Source organism: Olea europaea, chromosome 1, assembly GCF_002742605.1.
Source record: "Olea europaea var. sylvestris chromosome 1, O_europaea_v1, whole genome shotgun sequence".
NCBI classification, from domain to species: domain Eukaryota; kingdom Viridiplantae; phylum Streptophyta; class Magnoliopsida; order Lamiales; family Oleaceae; genus Olea; species Olea europaea.
Genome location: NC_036237.1, coordinates 16425886 through 16442464, shown reverse-complemented (window position 1 = coordinate 16442464; position 16579 = coordinate 16425886). Strand labels below are relative to the sequence as shown.

The window sequence follows — 16579 nt, the reverse complement described above, 5'->3', positions numbered from 1 at the left end:
ATAATAATAATAATAATAATAATAATAATAATAATAATAATAATAATTTAATAATAGAAAAAAATTTAAAAATAAACAAATGGTGCTTATTTCTTATCAAATTCTACACCATGCCATCGGCCATCAGCACCACCATGGACGTAGGAGTAGGTGAGTTAATTGGAAAAATAAAATATTCATTTTTGCAAAAACGTTTTAAATTGTTTTATTTGAGATTCGATTATACTTTTTAACAAATTTGAAATTCTAGATGAAACTTTTTTATATTATTATTTCTTTTCTATTTTATTTATTTAAAGAGTAGAGTAAATTAATCATTTTATAATGCTTTAATAGAGAAAATAGATGATAAAAATCTTTTGGGTAAAGAAAGATCGATCTGAGTGTCTAAATGTCAAAATTAAAAATATAGGGATGATTTTGCAATGACGGTAAACAGTAGGGACATTTTGTGCCAATCACCCATATATCACAGAATGATTTAACGGAACATGACGGAGAGGATCACTTTCGCAAAAAGAGTTAAATATGAATGTGTAAATACTAAGTTTAAAACGACATGAACTATTTTCACAATGAGTGTAGACAATATGGATTTTTTTTTCCCTAATTACCCTAAATAGATATATTATTGTGAATTAGCGTTTCTAAAGTTACAAAATAGCAAATAATTTGGATTTTAAGTTGAATAATAATATTCGGAGTTACTCATTTATGCATCAAATAATCACATGTCATATATATGTTATATAAAATGATAGCAAATAACATTATTCTTTTAAGTTCCACATACAAGGCAGAGAGAAAAAAATGAAAAAGAATTATGTTACCTAAACACTTTTGTCTACATCTTTCACTGCGCTGTGCCACATGACATCATTATTCGCTTTGATTTTTCTAACAATCTTTCTCTTGCCTAAATTATAGATGTATATTTAATTGTAGCAAATAGCATTATTCTTTTAAGTTCCACATACAAGACAGAGAGAAAAAAAAATGAAAAAGAATTATGTTACGTGTACACTTTTATCTATATCTTTCATTGCACTGTACCACATGACATCATTATCCCCTTTGATTTTTCTAACAATCTTTCTCTCGTCTAAATTATAAATGTATATTTAATTGTCCCCAGGGCATATCTCCCAGTGGCAAAGGGGAGGGCAGATAGGGTTCAGCGTGGCAGTGTGCAGAGTTCGATTCTCCGCAAGGTGGAATTGGCTTTGTTACAAGCGGGAGTTACCATATGGGTTAACAGTCTTGGCCTATCCATATGCTTTCCACCTTGTCTCCTGGGAGGCACATCCTGCGATTTACCTCCTCCACGATGGTCCAGGACAGGGTCGGTGGGGGCCTTTAAAGTTGGGGTTCAACCTATAAATATATATTTAATTGAAGGAAAAAAAAAGAAAAAAGAGAGGAGAACAAAAATGCATGCACGGCATCGATGAAGGACAAACCGCCGCTGACGCTACTGGTTGCACGTACATCAAGAATTAACACGTCATCATCTGGTGGGTCCCTCAAGTTTCCCTCTACTGCCCGCAGTCCCAAATTCTGTTTCCAAATTCTCTTTTTCTATAATTTAACCTTACTATTTACATCAACGTGGAGATAAAAGAGTTGTTTGAGGGGTATGTTTGGTATTTCAACTCCTTACCCGCGTTCTCCGGGCAGCTCTCCACTTACTTTTTGGGTCTTTGATCCTATTAATAAAGTAGGAACCGATAATTCACATTTTTTTTTTTAAAGAATTTGCTTTATTTTCTTTTATTTGGCAATAAATTTCATTCTTGCATGTACATATTCACATTGCAAAAAAAGGAAAAAAAAATTATATGCTGTAAAATATATAGTAATTCTTTAAGCGTTGAACTGGCCACCATATTTTAGCCCTTTTTTTTATATTGAGATTTTTTAAAAGTTTTCGAGAACGGACTTTCCCGTAGTGGTGTCTAGGAATAGACAACTGGTAAATAGTGGAAGAGTAATAGCACTATACTTTTGAACTGGGATTTTTATAAGAATTAATAATAATAATTATGATTATCTGATTCCAGCTTCACTTTTTGCACAGTGGCAAGGGCAAAGTTTTCTTCTGCTTTGAAGGTCAAGCATGTGATCTGCAATCACTGAGTTCTTCTAGAGGAGCCTAATGTGTTTTTCTGCTCATCTTTTTCAACTGGGTCTGAGTTATTTATTTAATCTAATTTTTCTGTATTTTGTTGAAAAGATTTGGCCTTGTAATGGAAGAGATATTGTGGAATCTTTGAAGCTATATGGGTTGTCTTTATTTGCTATTTTAGCTGATGTTTAGAACTGGGTTTGAGCTATTTTGTTATACTTTGACGTTTTTTGACTAGAACTTAGCTCTTGGAGTGGAAGAGATATTTTGTTTTCTTTTGCTCTATTTGGGTTTTCTACAGAATGGCTGAAAAGTACTTTTCTGTTTTTTTTTTCCTACATTTGACTAATTTCTGAAATGATTTGAGTAATTTTAGGTGATTCTTGGGGCTGGAGGAAATAATACTGGAAGTGAAGGGTTATTTGGTAAAGGTTTTTCCAGGTGGAGGGAGGTGGGCTAGGATTTTGGGTTTTGTAAAACATGGGATTAGGTGGTGATGCATTGAAGAAGGAGTCTTGGGATGTGGGGAAATCAAAGGGGAGAAAGAAGAAAGATGGTGACTCTGAGGAGGAGACCGGGTGTTGGATTAAATTGAGGTTTATTGGCAGCTGTATGTCATCAAGATCTAAAGTTGATAGCTCCATTAGTAGCATCAGCACTCACTGTGGTAATGCTTTAACTTGTAGCTTCAATTTTTATTTATTTATTTTTTATATCTCGACTGGTATGAGTTTGCTTAATAGTATCTTTGTCTTCTTTTATGTTGCAGTTGTATGTGATTGCTATATTTGCTAGTTGTATTGGTATTACTTCTGAATATGATATGGTAAAAAACGATGATTCCTATTTGCTTGACAAGAAGTTCCTGAGCAAAATATTCTGTTTCTGCTACTATATAAGATAGATGATATTGAATTTAAATGAATGTTGAACTTTTGAATTCATGGAAGTTCCAGTTAATCTGCTTGTCCTGGGATTTGTTGCTAGCTAATTAGAGATTATTCCAAATAGTTTCAATATTCACGCGGTTTTTTGTTTGATCAAGTAAAGAAGGGAGGGGGGAGGAAGTGGGGATACTACTTAGCAACAGCGTAGGAAGATTGATTAAAGATGCTAACGTTTGAGATCTAAGTGTGCGTACTAACCACTTGCATTTTCAATTAGTCAATTCTAAAATTTGAAAAGTGAAGTACTGAAGTTCAATCATTAGCCTAGGTTGTGTATCAGAACTTAGTAAACAAGTTTATAATACTCTTATTGGAGTTAAATGGTATCTAAAATATTCTGATTTATTTTTAAAATTTAATGAACTTATTGCTGTTTCATTAGTTTGTCCTCTTGATGAGAAGTTATTGTGTTGAGTATGTTAAAACTTAAGATAGTTGCCCTTTCCTTTGATTAGTAGAATATCAGTACAGTGAACTTGGTGACTCACTTTCAGTGTAATATTTTATCTTATATGCATGTGAATGTTAGGTACATGACTAACAGGAGATAATGTGTAGATACTTTCCAAAGTGTGGTTGGATTGTGTAGAGTGAATTGTGTTTGTGTTACTATAAGAACTATTCTTGATTTCCAAATGAATTTAATTTGGACTATAATGTGATTGGAGTTGTAATACTTATCACAATGCTAGTACAAAATAAGATGTATGCAAAAATTTGAACGGGCAAATTTAAGAACTAAGACGCCGAGTGCCCCATTTGGACCCCATTATTCTACATTATAATGAGAGAAATAGTAATTTTTTGGAGAATGTGTGGTTAAAAAAGAAGTAAAAGTTTTTGGGTTTACGTGTAATATTATTTTATTGGAGAATCCGTGGTTGATAAGAAGAAAGAGGAAAATGAATTATAATTTAACGGGAAATAATGCAGGCTAGAAGGGGGCCTAGTTTAACTTATACGCTTGAACTTTGAAGGGGTATAATGAACCTTACGGTTGGCTAAATTTATTGGCTCTAAAGTGGGTGATGGGAGAAGAGAATCAGATTTGGTTGGATACCTGGTGTGCTGACAATGCTTTGAAAGAGGTTTTTGGTTCTCTCTTTAGAATTGCAGTGAATTCTGTTTCTATTAGAGATACAATTTTCAGATTTTTCATGGGAGTGTGACAAAAAATTTATGCTTTTGGAGTGGGGTGCCTGAGGGTCCGGCCTGGGAGTTGAGTCAGCCCAAATCTCTTGCTAAATTATGGCCATAATTGTGACGGTTACAAGATGGTCTGTAGAGGAGCAAGTGACGGCTGATTCTTCACCAAAACTGTCAATTATCTTATGCTTAAACTGGATGCTTTGCTTTTCTGTTGGAAAGTAATTTGGGTTGGTAAAGCTCCTGAATGTTCCCGGAGAAGCCATCTTCATAGCCGATAACTTGAGGAGGAAGAAACTATGCATTAGCTGATTTTTAACATGTAAGAAGGCGAGGGAGGATGTTAATCATATTCTGGTTGATTCTACTGGGAGCTGATTTTAGGAGTTTTTTAGGGGTGCAAAAGGTTGTGCCAAGTTTACATTTAGAAACTATAAAGGAAAGATATAGCTTCTCGCCGTTTGATGTGGACTTTTGACACAGAGTATTGTGAGAGCTAAATACATCTGTAGGTTAAAGAATTTTTCTTTGTTCTTTTTTAATCTTTTGGATTAGTCAATCCATTCCTAGTTTTACAGAGTCTTGGATGGATTTTTTGGATACTTGGATAGTTCAAAACTGTACAGTTTCGGTTGTATATCTTGTGCAAGGTAAGGTTAAACCTCATATACTAATATTCGTGGTTTTCACGTTGTTTTATTATTGGTAATTGGTTTTTCTCATATGACTCGATACATATATGGCTATTCTTTTCACACTTGTCTTGTTATGCATATACAGTAAAATTCTTGTCGGTCTTACATTGTTACTAACACTTTTCTGCATCTACTGGTTGAGTACGTGGAACCCTATATATCATGTGTGATGCCTGGCAATGCCTGTGTAGATTTTTGCTACCATGATAATTTGTATCTCATTTTTATCTACTGTTTAATTGTGATTGTAAGCAGAAAGCAAAACTATGAATGATACAAGCAGAGACCAACCAGTTGCCCCCATAATCTCTTCCTCCACAACGAGCAATTCGGAAAGCAATTCTTCCAGCTCCAAACACGAAGAGGAACTTCAAATTTCTTCTCGGCTTCGAAAATTTGCTTTTAATGATCTTAAGTTGGCAACAAGAAATTTTAGACCAGAATCACTTCTTGGTGAAGGAGGTTTCGGTTGTGTATTTAAGGGGTGGATTGAAGAGAATGGAACAGCACCAGTGAAACCTGGGACAGGACTTACTGTTGCTGTGAAAATCCTCAATCACGACGGGCTTCAAGGTCACAAAGAATGGCTGGTTAGATGCTTTCTTTATTTGATTTTCTCAACATGGCTCTCTTGTTTATGTTATTTTCTCTTATTTTGTGTCGAATTATTCTAAATTAAACTTTTATTTGGCAGGCTGAAGTAAATTTCCTTGGTGACCTCATTCATCCTAATTTGGTTAAACTAATAGGATCCTGTATTGAAGATGATCAAAGGCTGCTTGTGTATGAGTTCATGCCTAGAGGAAGCTTGGAGAACCACTTATTCAGGAGTAAGTATCTAATATTCTTCAATGTATTTTTCACCAGTGTGTTTTATCTACTCTCATTTGTTTCACATTTCATTCTTATCGTAGTTGAACCGTGATTATCTGCACATATTTTTTTAATATGTCTGATGTTTGGCCATATTTACCATTATTGTTTCTAGGGTCTCTGCCTCTACCATGGTCTATTAGGATGAAAATTGCTTTAGGTGCTGCAAAGGGTCTTGCTTTTCTTCATGAGGAAGCAGAGCGGCCAGTGATATATCGTGATTTTAAGACATCTAATATTCTGTTAGATTCTGTAAGTTCCAGTGTTTTGCAAACTACATTTTTGACTCGTGTATGTAGCTTAACTAATAGCTTTTCATTCCAGGAATATAACTCCAAACTTTCTGATTTTGGACTTGCTAAAGATGCTCCGGATGAAGGAAAGACTCATGTTTCCACCCGTGTGATGGGAACGTATGGTTATGCGGCCCCAGAATATGTCATGACAGGTAGCACTTATATGCCTTTGATTATAGTCTTGCCTTTTCTTGATGCAAACAGCAAATGAAAAAGAGATAATTGGTAACTAATATACAAGGTTGAAAAAAATGGATGAAGAGAGCAAGAAAGATATTGGAGAAATTAACTTAAGAGAGAAAAGGTTTTCTGCAAGTTTGAAGGTTTGATATATAGTGACATCGTGCCTTGAACCTGTGAGCCGTTTGGTGTGTGGGGTGGGTTGTGCTAGAAATGGCTTTAGAGGGAGGAAAGTTGAAAGTATCAGAGCCGTGTACTACTCTCTGTGTGGGGGCTACCTCTAGAGTCCCACATTGTCTGTTGTGATGTCAAATGTGTGGGCCTTGATGAAGAGGCTTTAGGGATTTAGTTGCTGGAGATGTCAGGGACTATGAGATACTTTCCTTCTTCAATTTCTTTGAAGGGATAATGAACCCAAATTTTTGTGTTGGTGGTGTCTTTTTTACGTCTTTTGGTTGCATGATTATGAACAAGCCAACTAATAGGTTCCTTCACTCTACGGACTCCTCGTCATGTGTAGGGACCTATAGCCTCGAGCAGGGACAGTCGGTAGCTTAAAATGCACCACATCCTACCTGGTGGTGTCATCGTGGATTACTAAGGAAAATATTTTTCCCACAAGGGGTGATGTATCATGTGTGCATCATATTTTAAGCAAGCAAGTTTTGTAGGTGTCATTCCAATCCTCATACCATGCAAATATCTTGTGCTTATCGAGAAATGTGCTTGTCATTGAACTTACTGCATCTCTATCTTCCTAGTGTGGCTAACTTACCTGAAAATGAGTTTGTTGTTTATGTCTCATAATGCCACTGTACTACCAGTGCGCAAGTTTCGCTATTTGATAAACATGATAACAAAGGTAGATTTTTTACCACTTCTTTCCATTTTCATTCACATAAAAAGATTTTGCTATTTGATTTTTCTGTTTAGCATAGCTTCAATTCTCAAGTTTAAATATTGTATGTCTTAAACATCCTTGGTCATTTTCGGGTTCATCTATGCAATGCATTTTTAAGTTTTTCCACTTTTCCCATTATTTGTAAACTCTTCGGAACTTTTTTGTTTTCCATAATTCTGTCATAAAGGGGGTAAAAATATGGGTTTGTGACAACTCTTCTGATGCAGGGCATCTTACATCAAAGAGTGATGTCTACAGCTTTGGTGTTGTTTTGCTCGAAATACTCAGTGGAAGAAGATCAATGGACAAAAATCGGCCTAATGGAGAACATAACCTTGTAGAATGGGCTCGGCCTCATCTGGGTGAGAGGAGACGGTTTTATCGTCTAATAGACCCTAGACTTGAAGGTCATTTTTCTATAAAAGGGGCCCAAAAAGCTGCACAGTTGGTCGCACACTGTCTTAACAGGGATGCCAAAGCAAGGCCTTTAATGAGTGAAGTTGTCGAAGCTTTAAAGCCTCTGCCAAATCTCAAGGATATGGCCAGCTCGTCATACTATTTCCAGTCGATGCAAGCTGATCGTGTGGGATCGAGCCCAAATGCTAGAAATGGCCTTAGAACGCAGGGCTCATTCTCGAGAAATGGTCAGCTTCATCCAAGAAGTCTCTCGTTCCATAATGGTTCTCATGCTTCTCCATATCACAATAAGTTTGTCCAATCACCAAAACCAAATGGTAAAGCATAGAATGGATCAGCGATTATGGTGCTTCTTTTCATAGTGGTCAGACTATTTTTTTTTCTTTTACCCGTATATACCATCGGTCCATTATCCTTGGATAACTTCAAAAGGAACAGGAGAGTGCATTATTATCTTGTCACTGTAAAAAGTTGAACTCCCACTGGGGAAGATTGTAATGTCAACAGGAGCTGAATCTGGTGGAGTAAATCTTTTACCCTCTCTCTCTGTTTAGTGCAAGTGACATTAGCAAACATGAAGCCCACGTAATTTCAAAGACGCCTATAAACAGACGATTCTTTGAGGTAAGGTGCCCCGGGAATGATTCTTTCTTGCTGCCCGCATATTTATGTTATGTTTGGTCATGCTTAAAAGTACTTTTTTTTAAGTGGATAAAGTAGAAGTTACAATTATTGCGTGGGTGGGTTTTGATTAATTTTATACCCAGAAGCTTTTGAAGTCAGAGTTGGTTGTTAAAACTATATTGCAAACAACGATCTCACTACATGTACAGGGGATTTTGCAAGGTAGTTTGACAGATAGGCTGCTGTCACAATTTTATTGGATGTTGGTTAAAAAGCAACTTTAAACCAGTCAATTTAGTGTTGTCATCTCATCGTGTAAAAATCGAGCTTAATTTTGCAAACAATGTACGTGGTCGCACACTTACACGGTGAAGCCAGTGGGTCGACGACATGCTAGATGCTTAACCTTTCATGGTACGACATGATATCCATTAGATCAAAGAACAAATCGAGTTAAAAGAGAAGAAGCCATTAGACTATAGTTTGCTATAAATCTCAACTTTATCCATTTTCTATAGCTCCTTGATAATTTAACATGTGGAAATTTTCATTGAGACAGGTAATCAAGCATCTATGCATTAACATGAACAAGTGAAGACTAAACATTCGTTTCATGTTTAAAATATGGGGATTTATAACTTGACATATACCGCAAACACAGGAAAAAAATTTAGGTAGGGCGGTAGTACGGAGTGCGCTACCTCGGCGGGTGGACCACCACACCCCCTGAGGTGTGTGGGCCATCCGCAGAGGTGGCGCCCCACCCAAGTTTCTCTCGCAAAACAGTCTTGAACCTGATTACAAGTTACACACTAAAAAGGGTTAATTATGGGAACGGTCACCAAAGTTTTGAGAAATTATGCTAATAGCCATTGAAGAATTTTTTTTAACGATAATAGTTATTTAAGTTTTTAAATATTACACTCCACTCTGTTACAAAATTTTAACATTAAATCTTACACGGTGCCTTTAAGTGCAAATTTGTTACCTATTAAGACAAATGAGCAAAATAAGGAAATTAGGAATTGTGAATTAAACAAATTCAATGAGTAATGAGGCTTTAGTTTTGGTCAAATGTTTTTGGCTTATATCGTATGGTAATTCCAATGGTCTAAAAATTGATCGAGCATCAACCTGAAAAAGAAAAGGGTCAAGGGTCGAATTGGTAATTTTCAAAAAAATAAAACATAAATATGTTTACAAAGAAGGAAGAATGAAAACCAAGTGTTTTTTAAATCAAATCACAAAAATTGTGTTAAGCAACTCATAACATATTACGGCCCTATTTGAGTTCCATTATTTCTTCAATAAAATTAAAAATATGATCATTATCTATCACATCAAGTCACTATATTTCACTTTTTATATTTTCTATTGGGTCTATAACGATTATATTTTTCATTATCATTTTTACAATAATGTGACTCAAACGGAGATTATAATTATTAAAATTTAATTATCACTTGATTTATGAAATGAGAATTTATTTTTTCGCTTTTTGAAAATTAATCTTTAAATGTGGATTTTTGGGTAATTTATGGCTCGTTAAAAGTGTTTGTAATGCTTATTTGTATAACAAGAGGTAGTTTATGTAAAGGAATTCCCCCCCGCCCCCCTCTTTAAACGTGATTTTCGTCCGTCATTTTGAATTTTCTTAGTTTCAAACCAGATCTTTCTTTTGTTTTCTTTTCAAAGTAACGGCTTAAATGGGTTAATGCATTTCTTGGTTTTTTTGCCTTTTGAATTCGATGCTTAGGTGTAATGTATATCGAATGTACTAATTTTCTAAGAAGCGGTAAAGAGGGTAATTTTTAATTTATTTGCTGAAGGGTTTTACCGTACTAGCGCATCTGGGAGAGAAGAGAATAGGACACTGTCAAATTTAACTTTTGTCCTGAATTTTGTCCTTTAGAATCAGGGTGGTTTTCATTTTCCATGGTTTAATTTTTATATCAACCCACTAAATTGAGTTACAGTTATCAATTATACATCAGCAGTAATATTACGAATTACATGTATTTTCGATTTACTCCATGAGTTTTGTGCCTGACAGGGCATCTGCCACCGAGGGTTTATGTAGGATATTCTGTATACAAAGGGAAAGCTGCTCTTACAGTGGAGCCTCGGCCTCCAGAGTTCTATCCTTTGGATGTATGGTCCTCATAATAATTGTTGGAAGCCTGTTCCAAGTTCTTGTGTTATAGTCAGTGCATTGTTCTTGAATATATATATATATATATATTGTGGTTTATATATGTAATATGTTGGTTTAAGGAGCAGTCTGGGGCATTCAAAGTGTCAAAGGAGGGTTATGTGTTGCTACAGTTCGCACCTGCTGCTGGTGTTCGCCAATATGATTGGAGTCGAAAGCAGGTCACTAATACTTCAGCTTTTAGTCATTCATTGCATTTGTGTCTGCAGGCATCTGTGTAAATGTATCTCTGTTTTAGCACAGATCAGAGTTAACTTGAAATCGAATTCCTGGAAATGGAACTCATGGTTTACATGTGCTAATTCTTGGGATATCCTCTTTTCGTAGTATAACTTAAGAATACAAGTCATCGTCAATGATTGGTTATATTTTTTATGTTTCCAAATTTGCCTAAACTTATCCTTTACAAACAATCACGTTTTTACTCTGTAATAGAAAAACGTGAGGCTATATTCTATTTTGAAACCACAAGGATGCGAGAAAGATGTTACGATTGCATTGCCTTGACCTTGGCCTGCAAATTTGTGTTTGTTTAGCTGAATGTACGTCTTTTTGCATATCTCCAGGTATTTTCATTGTCGGTGATGGAAATAGGACATCTGATCAGTCTTGGGGCAAAAGACTCTTGTGAATTTTTTCACGATCCTTTTAAAGGAAAGAGGTGAGATTATTCTCCTAAAAATTAGCTAGCAATTGCTTTCCAGTAAGGAAATGGCAGCCCTAGTGTTTCATAGCCCGAACTATTGGCCATCTGTAATGAATTGAGCGCAAGATAATAACGATGATGAAATAAACAAAACAAACTAAGAATATCGAGATTTATGTGAAAATCCAAGATGAGAAGAACCAGAGGTAGAGGAGGAGAAATTAACTATAATCAATAGTAATTGTGTTCATAACAAGATCTCATTATTCTCGATTAGAAATCAAGTTGTTGATGAATAAGAGGCTAAAAAAATGCGTTAAAACATGAAATGGGTCTGGATTGGATAACTTTGTTGCTCGAGCGACAGGCTAACGGCATCGCCTAAGAGCAACAAGTCTCCGGAGAAAATATGCAGAATCGGTTGAGCGGTCAACTAGCGGTAGGCTCAACCAAAACTCCAATACTCACTAGAATTTGAGTCAAACTACAACAAATCTCCATCTTGAACCAAATTCTAATACGAGGAATTCCAAAACACATCTTCAAAGTAAATATCACTCTTCTAAACAAGCCTCAATGAACTCAATCAATGACAAACACCAAGTTCAAGCAATGCTCAAACTTAGTAATAGAAAGTGGTTTTGTAATCATATTAGCAAGATTATCCTTGGGGTGAACATTGCTCACTACAATATCACTATGAGCAATCTCATGTACAAAATAATATCTCACATTAATGTGCTTAGTTCTCTCATGGAATATATGATTCTTAGTCAGAAAAATAGCACTCGGGCTATCACAATATATTGGAGAAATTTGCAAGTCTTTGTTGATTTCACCAATCAACCCCTTCAATCACATAGCCTCCTTACATGCCTCTGTAATAACCTTGTATCCTGTAAGTGATTTCCTTTTATCAAGATCTCATGCATAGATTGAATCTATGTACCTAATGACTCTATCTGTATTTCTATCAAAATGCTAGCAAGCATCAGTAGAGCCCCTCAAGTATCTAAATATCTATTGCACTACTTTACAATGTTCCTTGCCAGGATTTGTGTTTGGTGGACAACATAATTTACATCATTTTTGTTTTCTTACATTTCACAGGGTTATTTAATTATCCATACCAAACATACGATAAGTGAACCCTTGGAAATAGCGTTTCCTTTTTTGTCCCTGATGCTCTGTAGGTATCAAGTGTGACGGCCCGAATCCTTGACTATTCCATAGTCACTAAATAAAACTTAATTCTTTTATAAGAACTAAAATAAGAACATGAAATAATTTTTATTTTTTCTTCAATGAGTAAATAAATTTTGGTTTTATCATGTAACTGCGAAAAATGAAAGAAAGAAAATAATTCTAAGATAACAATTAAATTTGAAAATTCAAAGTTGTGTTTTAAACACAACACAATTTATTAATCCTAGTCTCATTGCCATCTTCATGTTGACTGCCTCAAACCATCAGTTGCCTGAAAGGGGGAATTATCATAGGGTGAGATTTATAAAATCTCAATAAGGACGCCATGAATTATTATTGTGTATAACTTAAAAAAGTATAATAATCATAATCAGCATAATGGAGATAGAAGAATTTACCGAATATAGGTGGTGAGAATTCTTATGTGTAGCGCTACTAAACTCTGGTCTCCTTAACATAATTATAATCATATCATAGCATATGGGATCCATAATAATTTTCTTGAAATTCATAACATAACAATAATTCAACATAGGCAATGTACTTACCGTGAAATTTGAATGAAAGAATAATAGAGACTTGATCCCTCTACAATTTCCACCTTGGCTTATGAATGTGTACGTGTATATTATTTGGACTAAAAAAAAATACTAGTGAGCGATAACATGTGAATGTGAATGAGGGATTTAAATAGGAGAAGATTAGGCATGCATCTTTAAGGAAAATTTCATGATGGTGGAATTTGTCCCTTGAAATTTATGAAATGAGCAAGAATCTCTCCATTATTCCTACATTTATGCATTCACACTACACATTACCTTATGTTTGGTCAATCAAGCATAAATTAAAAATTTTACCTTATGTTTGGTCAATCAATTAAGTATAAATCAAGTATTTTGCTTTATGTTTGATCAATCAATCAAACATAAGTCAACAATTTTACCTTATGTTTGGTCAATCAAGCATAAATCAACAATTTTACCTTATGTTTCGTCAATCAATCAAGCATAAATCAAGAATTTTCTATGTAAGTGTTTGACCAAGAATTTTATCAAAAACATGTGGAATTTAGCACTTATGGTAAGTTTGCTACAAGGTCCTAGAAGGTTGATTAACTCTCAAATGAGCCCCTAAATTTTAAATTTTGATAATTAGACCCGGAAATTCGGATGCGGGTATTATATCGAGACTGTTGAGAAGTTTGAAGTTTTAGCTGTTAGCATACGTGTCTTTAGAAGACTACTTGATGTAGGAGCGCATAATTTGTTTGCGAACAAGAAAGAGAAGGTCCAAGAAGAGAAGAGTTGAGGGTAGAAAAATATTTTTATTCATATATCAAGGATTGAATATTACAATGAATAAACCCTTTGTTCATAGAGCGAGAAATTGAAAAGAAACTAAAGTTAAACACATTTCTACTAGAATAGAATTGTATTAAAATATCAAAACTAATTTTATCTAATTTAATTGGAATTAAATTTTGTTGTTAACTTCTATTCAAACTATAACTCTATCTTTATCTGTATCTCAATCGTTTTTTTCCCAACCGAGAGCAATCGACTCCAATGAGGTAGATTAGAATTTCATACTCTAAAGACATCAATCTTTTGTCTTGATCAAATGTTGATATTACACCTTTGATAGCAATATATATCATAACTCATCTCAAGGAGGCAATATTTCTTATGAACCAAATATCAATACTAATCTTATATCATCTAATTGAAATTAAACTCTAGTTTAAACTTCGACAATGAGCAAGATAAGGAACATAAAAGAAAGGGGAGGGAAGAAGAGAAAAATTGATGGCAAAAGAAGATATCAATTTATTCATATATTTAAGGGTGGTGGTGTATGGAGGTGGTTGTAGGGTTTGGATGGGTGGTGGGGTGTGTATGGATTGGATGGAAAAGGTTGGTTGCAATAAATATTATTATTATTTATTTATTTATTTGAGAAGGAAATATTTGTAGGCCAAAGGAAAACAACTTGCTTTGATAACAAATTGACGCAGGAGCATATAATTTGTTAACAAACAACAAAGATAAAGGGGGTCAAAGAAAAGAAGAAATGAGGCAAAGATGAAATAATTTAATTAATATAATTAATGATTGAATTATACAATTAATAAGCCCTTTATTTATAGAGCAAGAAACTGAAAAGAAGCTAAAATTAAACGAACTTATATTAAACTAGAGTTATATCAAATTGTCAAAATTATTCTTATCTAATCTAATTGGATAAACTCTATTTTAAACTTCTATCTAAAACTATAACTTTATCTTTATCTGTAACTCCATAATTACCATTTACTTAGATTTTGTTAATTGGCCTCAACAGTTAAACAAACTATCTCACAGAAGCTTCCTTTACTGGTCTGGTTGTTTTTTAGCAAGCTTTGCACCTTTTTTCTATTGATATGTCTCCCATAAAGAATCTATGGTTCCGGAAGATCTCGTTTGTTTGCTTATTTCTGGTTTATTTTATGCAGTGATGAAGGTAGGGTCAGAAAAGTGTTGAAGGTGGAACCCTTGCCAGATGGTTCTGGCCACTTCTTTAACCTCAGTAATCCTTTCTCCTCCTCCTTCTCCCTTTTTCTCTACCATCTACTTTATTTCTTTCTTCATATGAAACCATTACAAATTTTTTTTAATAGTTCTCACTCTTTTTTATATATAGGTTCTTTGATTGCCATTTTTAAAAATTTTTGATTTGTTGGATGATTTGAAGGTGTTCAGAATAAGCTCATAAATTTGGATGAGAGCATTTATATTCCTGTTACGAAGGCAGAGTTTGCTGTCTTTATATCAACATTCAATGTAAGTTGCTGTTTTTTTCTGTCACCTTAAATTTTTTTCCTACGATTTGTTGGGAAAGTATTCCTTGCCTGTTGCAGTGAGTATAAATAACATAAATAGGTGGAGCATGGTGGAAAAAAGAAAACCCTAGCTTACCCAATATTAGACGTCTGGGATTAGTTTCCAATGTAAAATATAATGAAAGAGCAATAACAAGAACAAAGAAGCGTGCACAGTTGGGGGAGTGGGGGGATGTCTACTGGGTTTGGGTCAATTTAATTGGATTCCAGCTATGGATAATACTAACTTCTTACTCTTCATTGTAACCACCATTGTGCGTATAGGGTACATGGAAATGATAAAATGATTTTCCGTCCAAGTTCTCCTTTTTATAGAGAAAAGGTTAAAGATCATGGAGCATGCTTGGATAAAACCTAATAAAAGTATAAAGTACTTTTTGAAGAAGTAAAGATTTACTTTTAGAGCACGTTTGGCGCATAAAGTTATTTAAAATTAACTTTTAAGCTTAACTAGGTCATGCATATGCATCTAGCATTGAGTTGCCCATCTCCTCGTATAGTAACTGTTGTCATACGCATTTCCCTTTCTGCATCCCATATAAGGTCCTCATGGTTTTTTGCAGTATATCTTGCCATACCTTTTAGGCTGGCATACGTTTGCAAACTCTATAAGGCCAGAAGGTGAAAGTCGTGCTAATGCCAGATCCGGAGTGGAAAATGAATGGAACAGATAGTCGCTCACTGCTCCAGTATGAGGTTTGCTAGTCAAAAAACAGGACTGTTTTTGGATTCTTGACTTTTGTAATTTCTTCTCTCCTTTTCTTCCTATTTTCTTGCTTGTTGTGCTATGTAGTATGTTTGGCGAGAAGGGCAACTGTTTCCGAGAATTTTTCCAATTTCGATGTTACCTGTTCGCAGAGTTGGTGATAATCCCATATTATATATTGGAACAGAGTCGTGAGATTTTGTCATTTTTCAATCTAATTTAGTCCACTACATCGTATTGATTATGTGTACCAGTTACTTTTGTCGAATTTAGTTTTTTTCCTATTTTAAATAAAATGACATAGTTACTTAGCGAGGAAGATTGGTTGGATTGATCCATTTTTCTGTCTTCGTATACCTGTTTATGCAGATTTTGTGTTTGTCTCTGCATAGGTCCAATTAGCTGATCTCATTTTTCGAGAAAAGATGGTCTACCATTTTACATTTCTACGCTTAGTATTCAACATGTATCATGGATACTGAAAGGACCTGAACCTTTATGGCTTTGATTAGCTCATAAGGATTTCTCATCTACAGAATTTGTATATATTTTGTAGTTTAAACATATAATTAGATATAAATTTAACTCTCACTGATTGGAAACTAATGTCTTTCACTATTTTGGACAGATAGATTTATTCCTTTAAGCGCTTGAGCCTCGAGAGATTGTCTCGTGATAGAATAGATTTTTTCTTATTTATTTATATGTAAGCTACAGTTTTATCACG

The 16579-nt window shown here is 34.6% G+C and overlaps 2 protein-coding genes across 7 annotated transcripts; both read left to right on the top strand.

Annotated features, from left to right (window-relative positions):
• Window positions 1–1826: 1826 nt before the first annotated feature.
• On the top strand, window positions 1827–8276 carry LOC111395656 (probable serine/threonine-protein kinase PIX7). 5 transcript variants are annotated; one of them, XM_023021773.1, is made up of 8 exons: window positions 1827–1972; window positions 2078–2186; window positions 2502–2792; window positions 5169–5503; window positions 5608–5743; window positions 5902–6038; window positions 6111–6234; window positions 7391–8276. In XM_023021773.1, the coding sequence occupies exons 3-8, from the start codon at window positions 2606–2608 to the stop codon at window positions 7906–7908; spliced, it is 1437 nt and encodes a 478-aa protein (XP_022877541.1). In that variant the 5' UTR covers window positions 1827–1972; window positions 2078–2186; window positions 2502–2605; the 3' UTR covers window positions 7909–8276. The 5 variants fall into 5 exon arrangements, with proteins under 5 accessions (XP_022877541.1, XP_022877516.1, XP_022877524.1 ...); XM_023021748.1 differs by having other exon boundaries at window positions 2061–2792; XM_023021756.1 differs by having other exon boundaries at window positions 1827–1987; window positions 2078–2792.
• Window positions 8277–10233: 1957 nt separating this feature from the next.
• Window positions 10234–16163, top strand: LOC111395642 (single-stranded DNA-binding protein WHY1, chloroplastic-like). 2 transcript variants are annotated; one of them, XM_023021742.1, is made up of 6 exons: window positions 10234–10355; window positions 10485–10577; window positions 10983–11077; window positions 14760–14833; window positions 14999–15087; window positions 15710–16163. In XM_023021742.1, the coding sequence occupies exons 3-6, from the start codon at window positions 11001–11003 to the stop codon at window positions 15818–15820; spliced, it is 351 nt and encodes a 116-aa protein (XP_022877510.1). In that variant the 5' UTR covers window positions 10234–10355; window positions 10485–10577; window positions 10983–11000; the 3' UTR covers window positions 15821–16163. The 2 variants fall into 2 exon arrangements, with proteins under 2 accessions (XP_022877510.1, XP_022877502.1); XM_023021734.1 differs by having other exon boundaries at window positions 10479–10577.
• The last annotated feature ends 416 nt before the right edge of the window (window positions 16164–16579 follow it).

Coding starts and splice junctions, on each gene's coding strand:
- LOC111395656 (XM_023021773.1), top strand. CDS start 2,606: ATGGGATTAGGTGGTGATGCATTGAAGAAGGAGTCTTGGGATGTGGGG. Junction 5,504..5,607: donor AAGGTCACAAAGAATGGCTG/GTTAGATGCTTT, acceptor TTTATTTGGCAG/GCTGAAGTAAATTTCCTTGG. Junction 6,039..6,110: donor CTAATATTCTGTTAGATTCT/GTAAGTTCCAGT, acceptor TTTTCATTCCAG/GAATATAACTCCAAACTTTC.
- LOC111395642 (XM_023021742.1), top strand. CDS start 11,001: ATGGAAATAGGACATCTGATCAGTCTTGGGGCAAAAGACTCTTGTGAA. Junction 11,078..14,759: donor GATCCTTTTAAAGGAAAGAG/GTGAGATTATTC, acceptor TATTTTATGCAG/TGATGAAGGTAGGGTCAGAA. Junction 14,834..14,998: donor TGGCCACTTCTTTAACCTCA/GTAATCCTTTCT, acceptor GATGATTTGAAG/GTGTTCAGAATAAGCTCATA.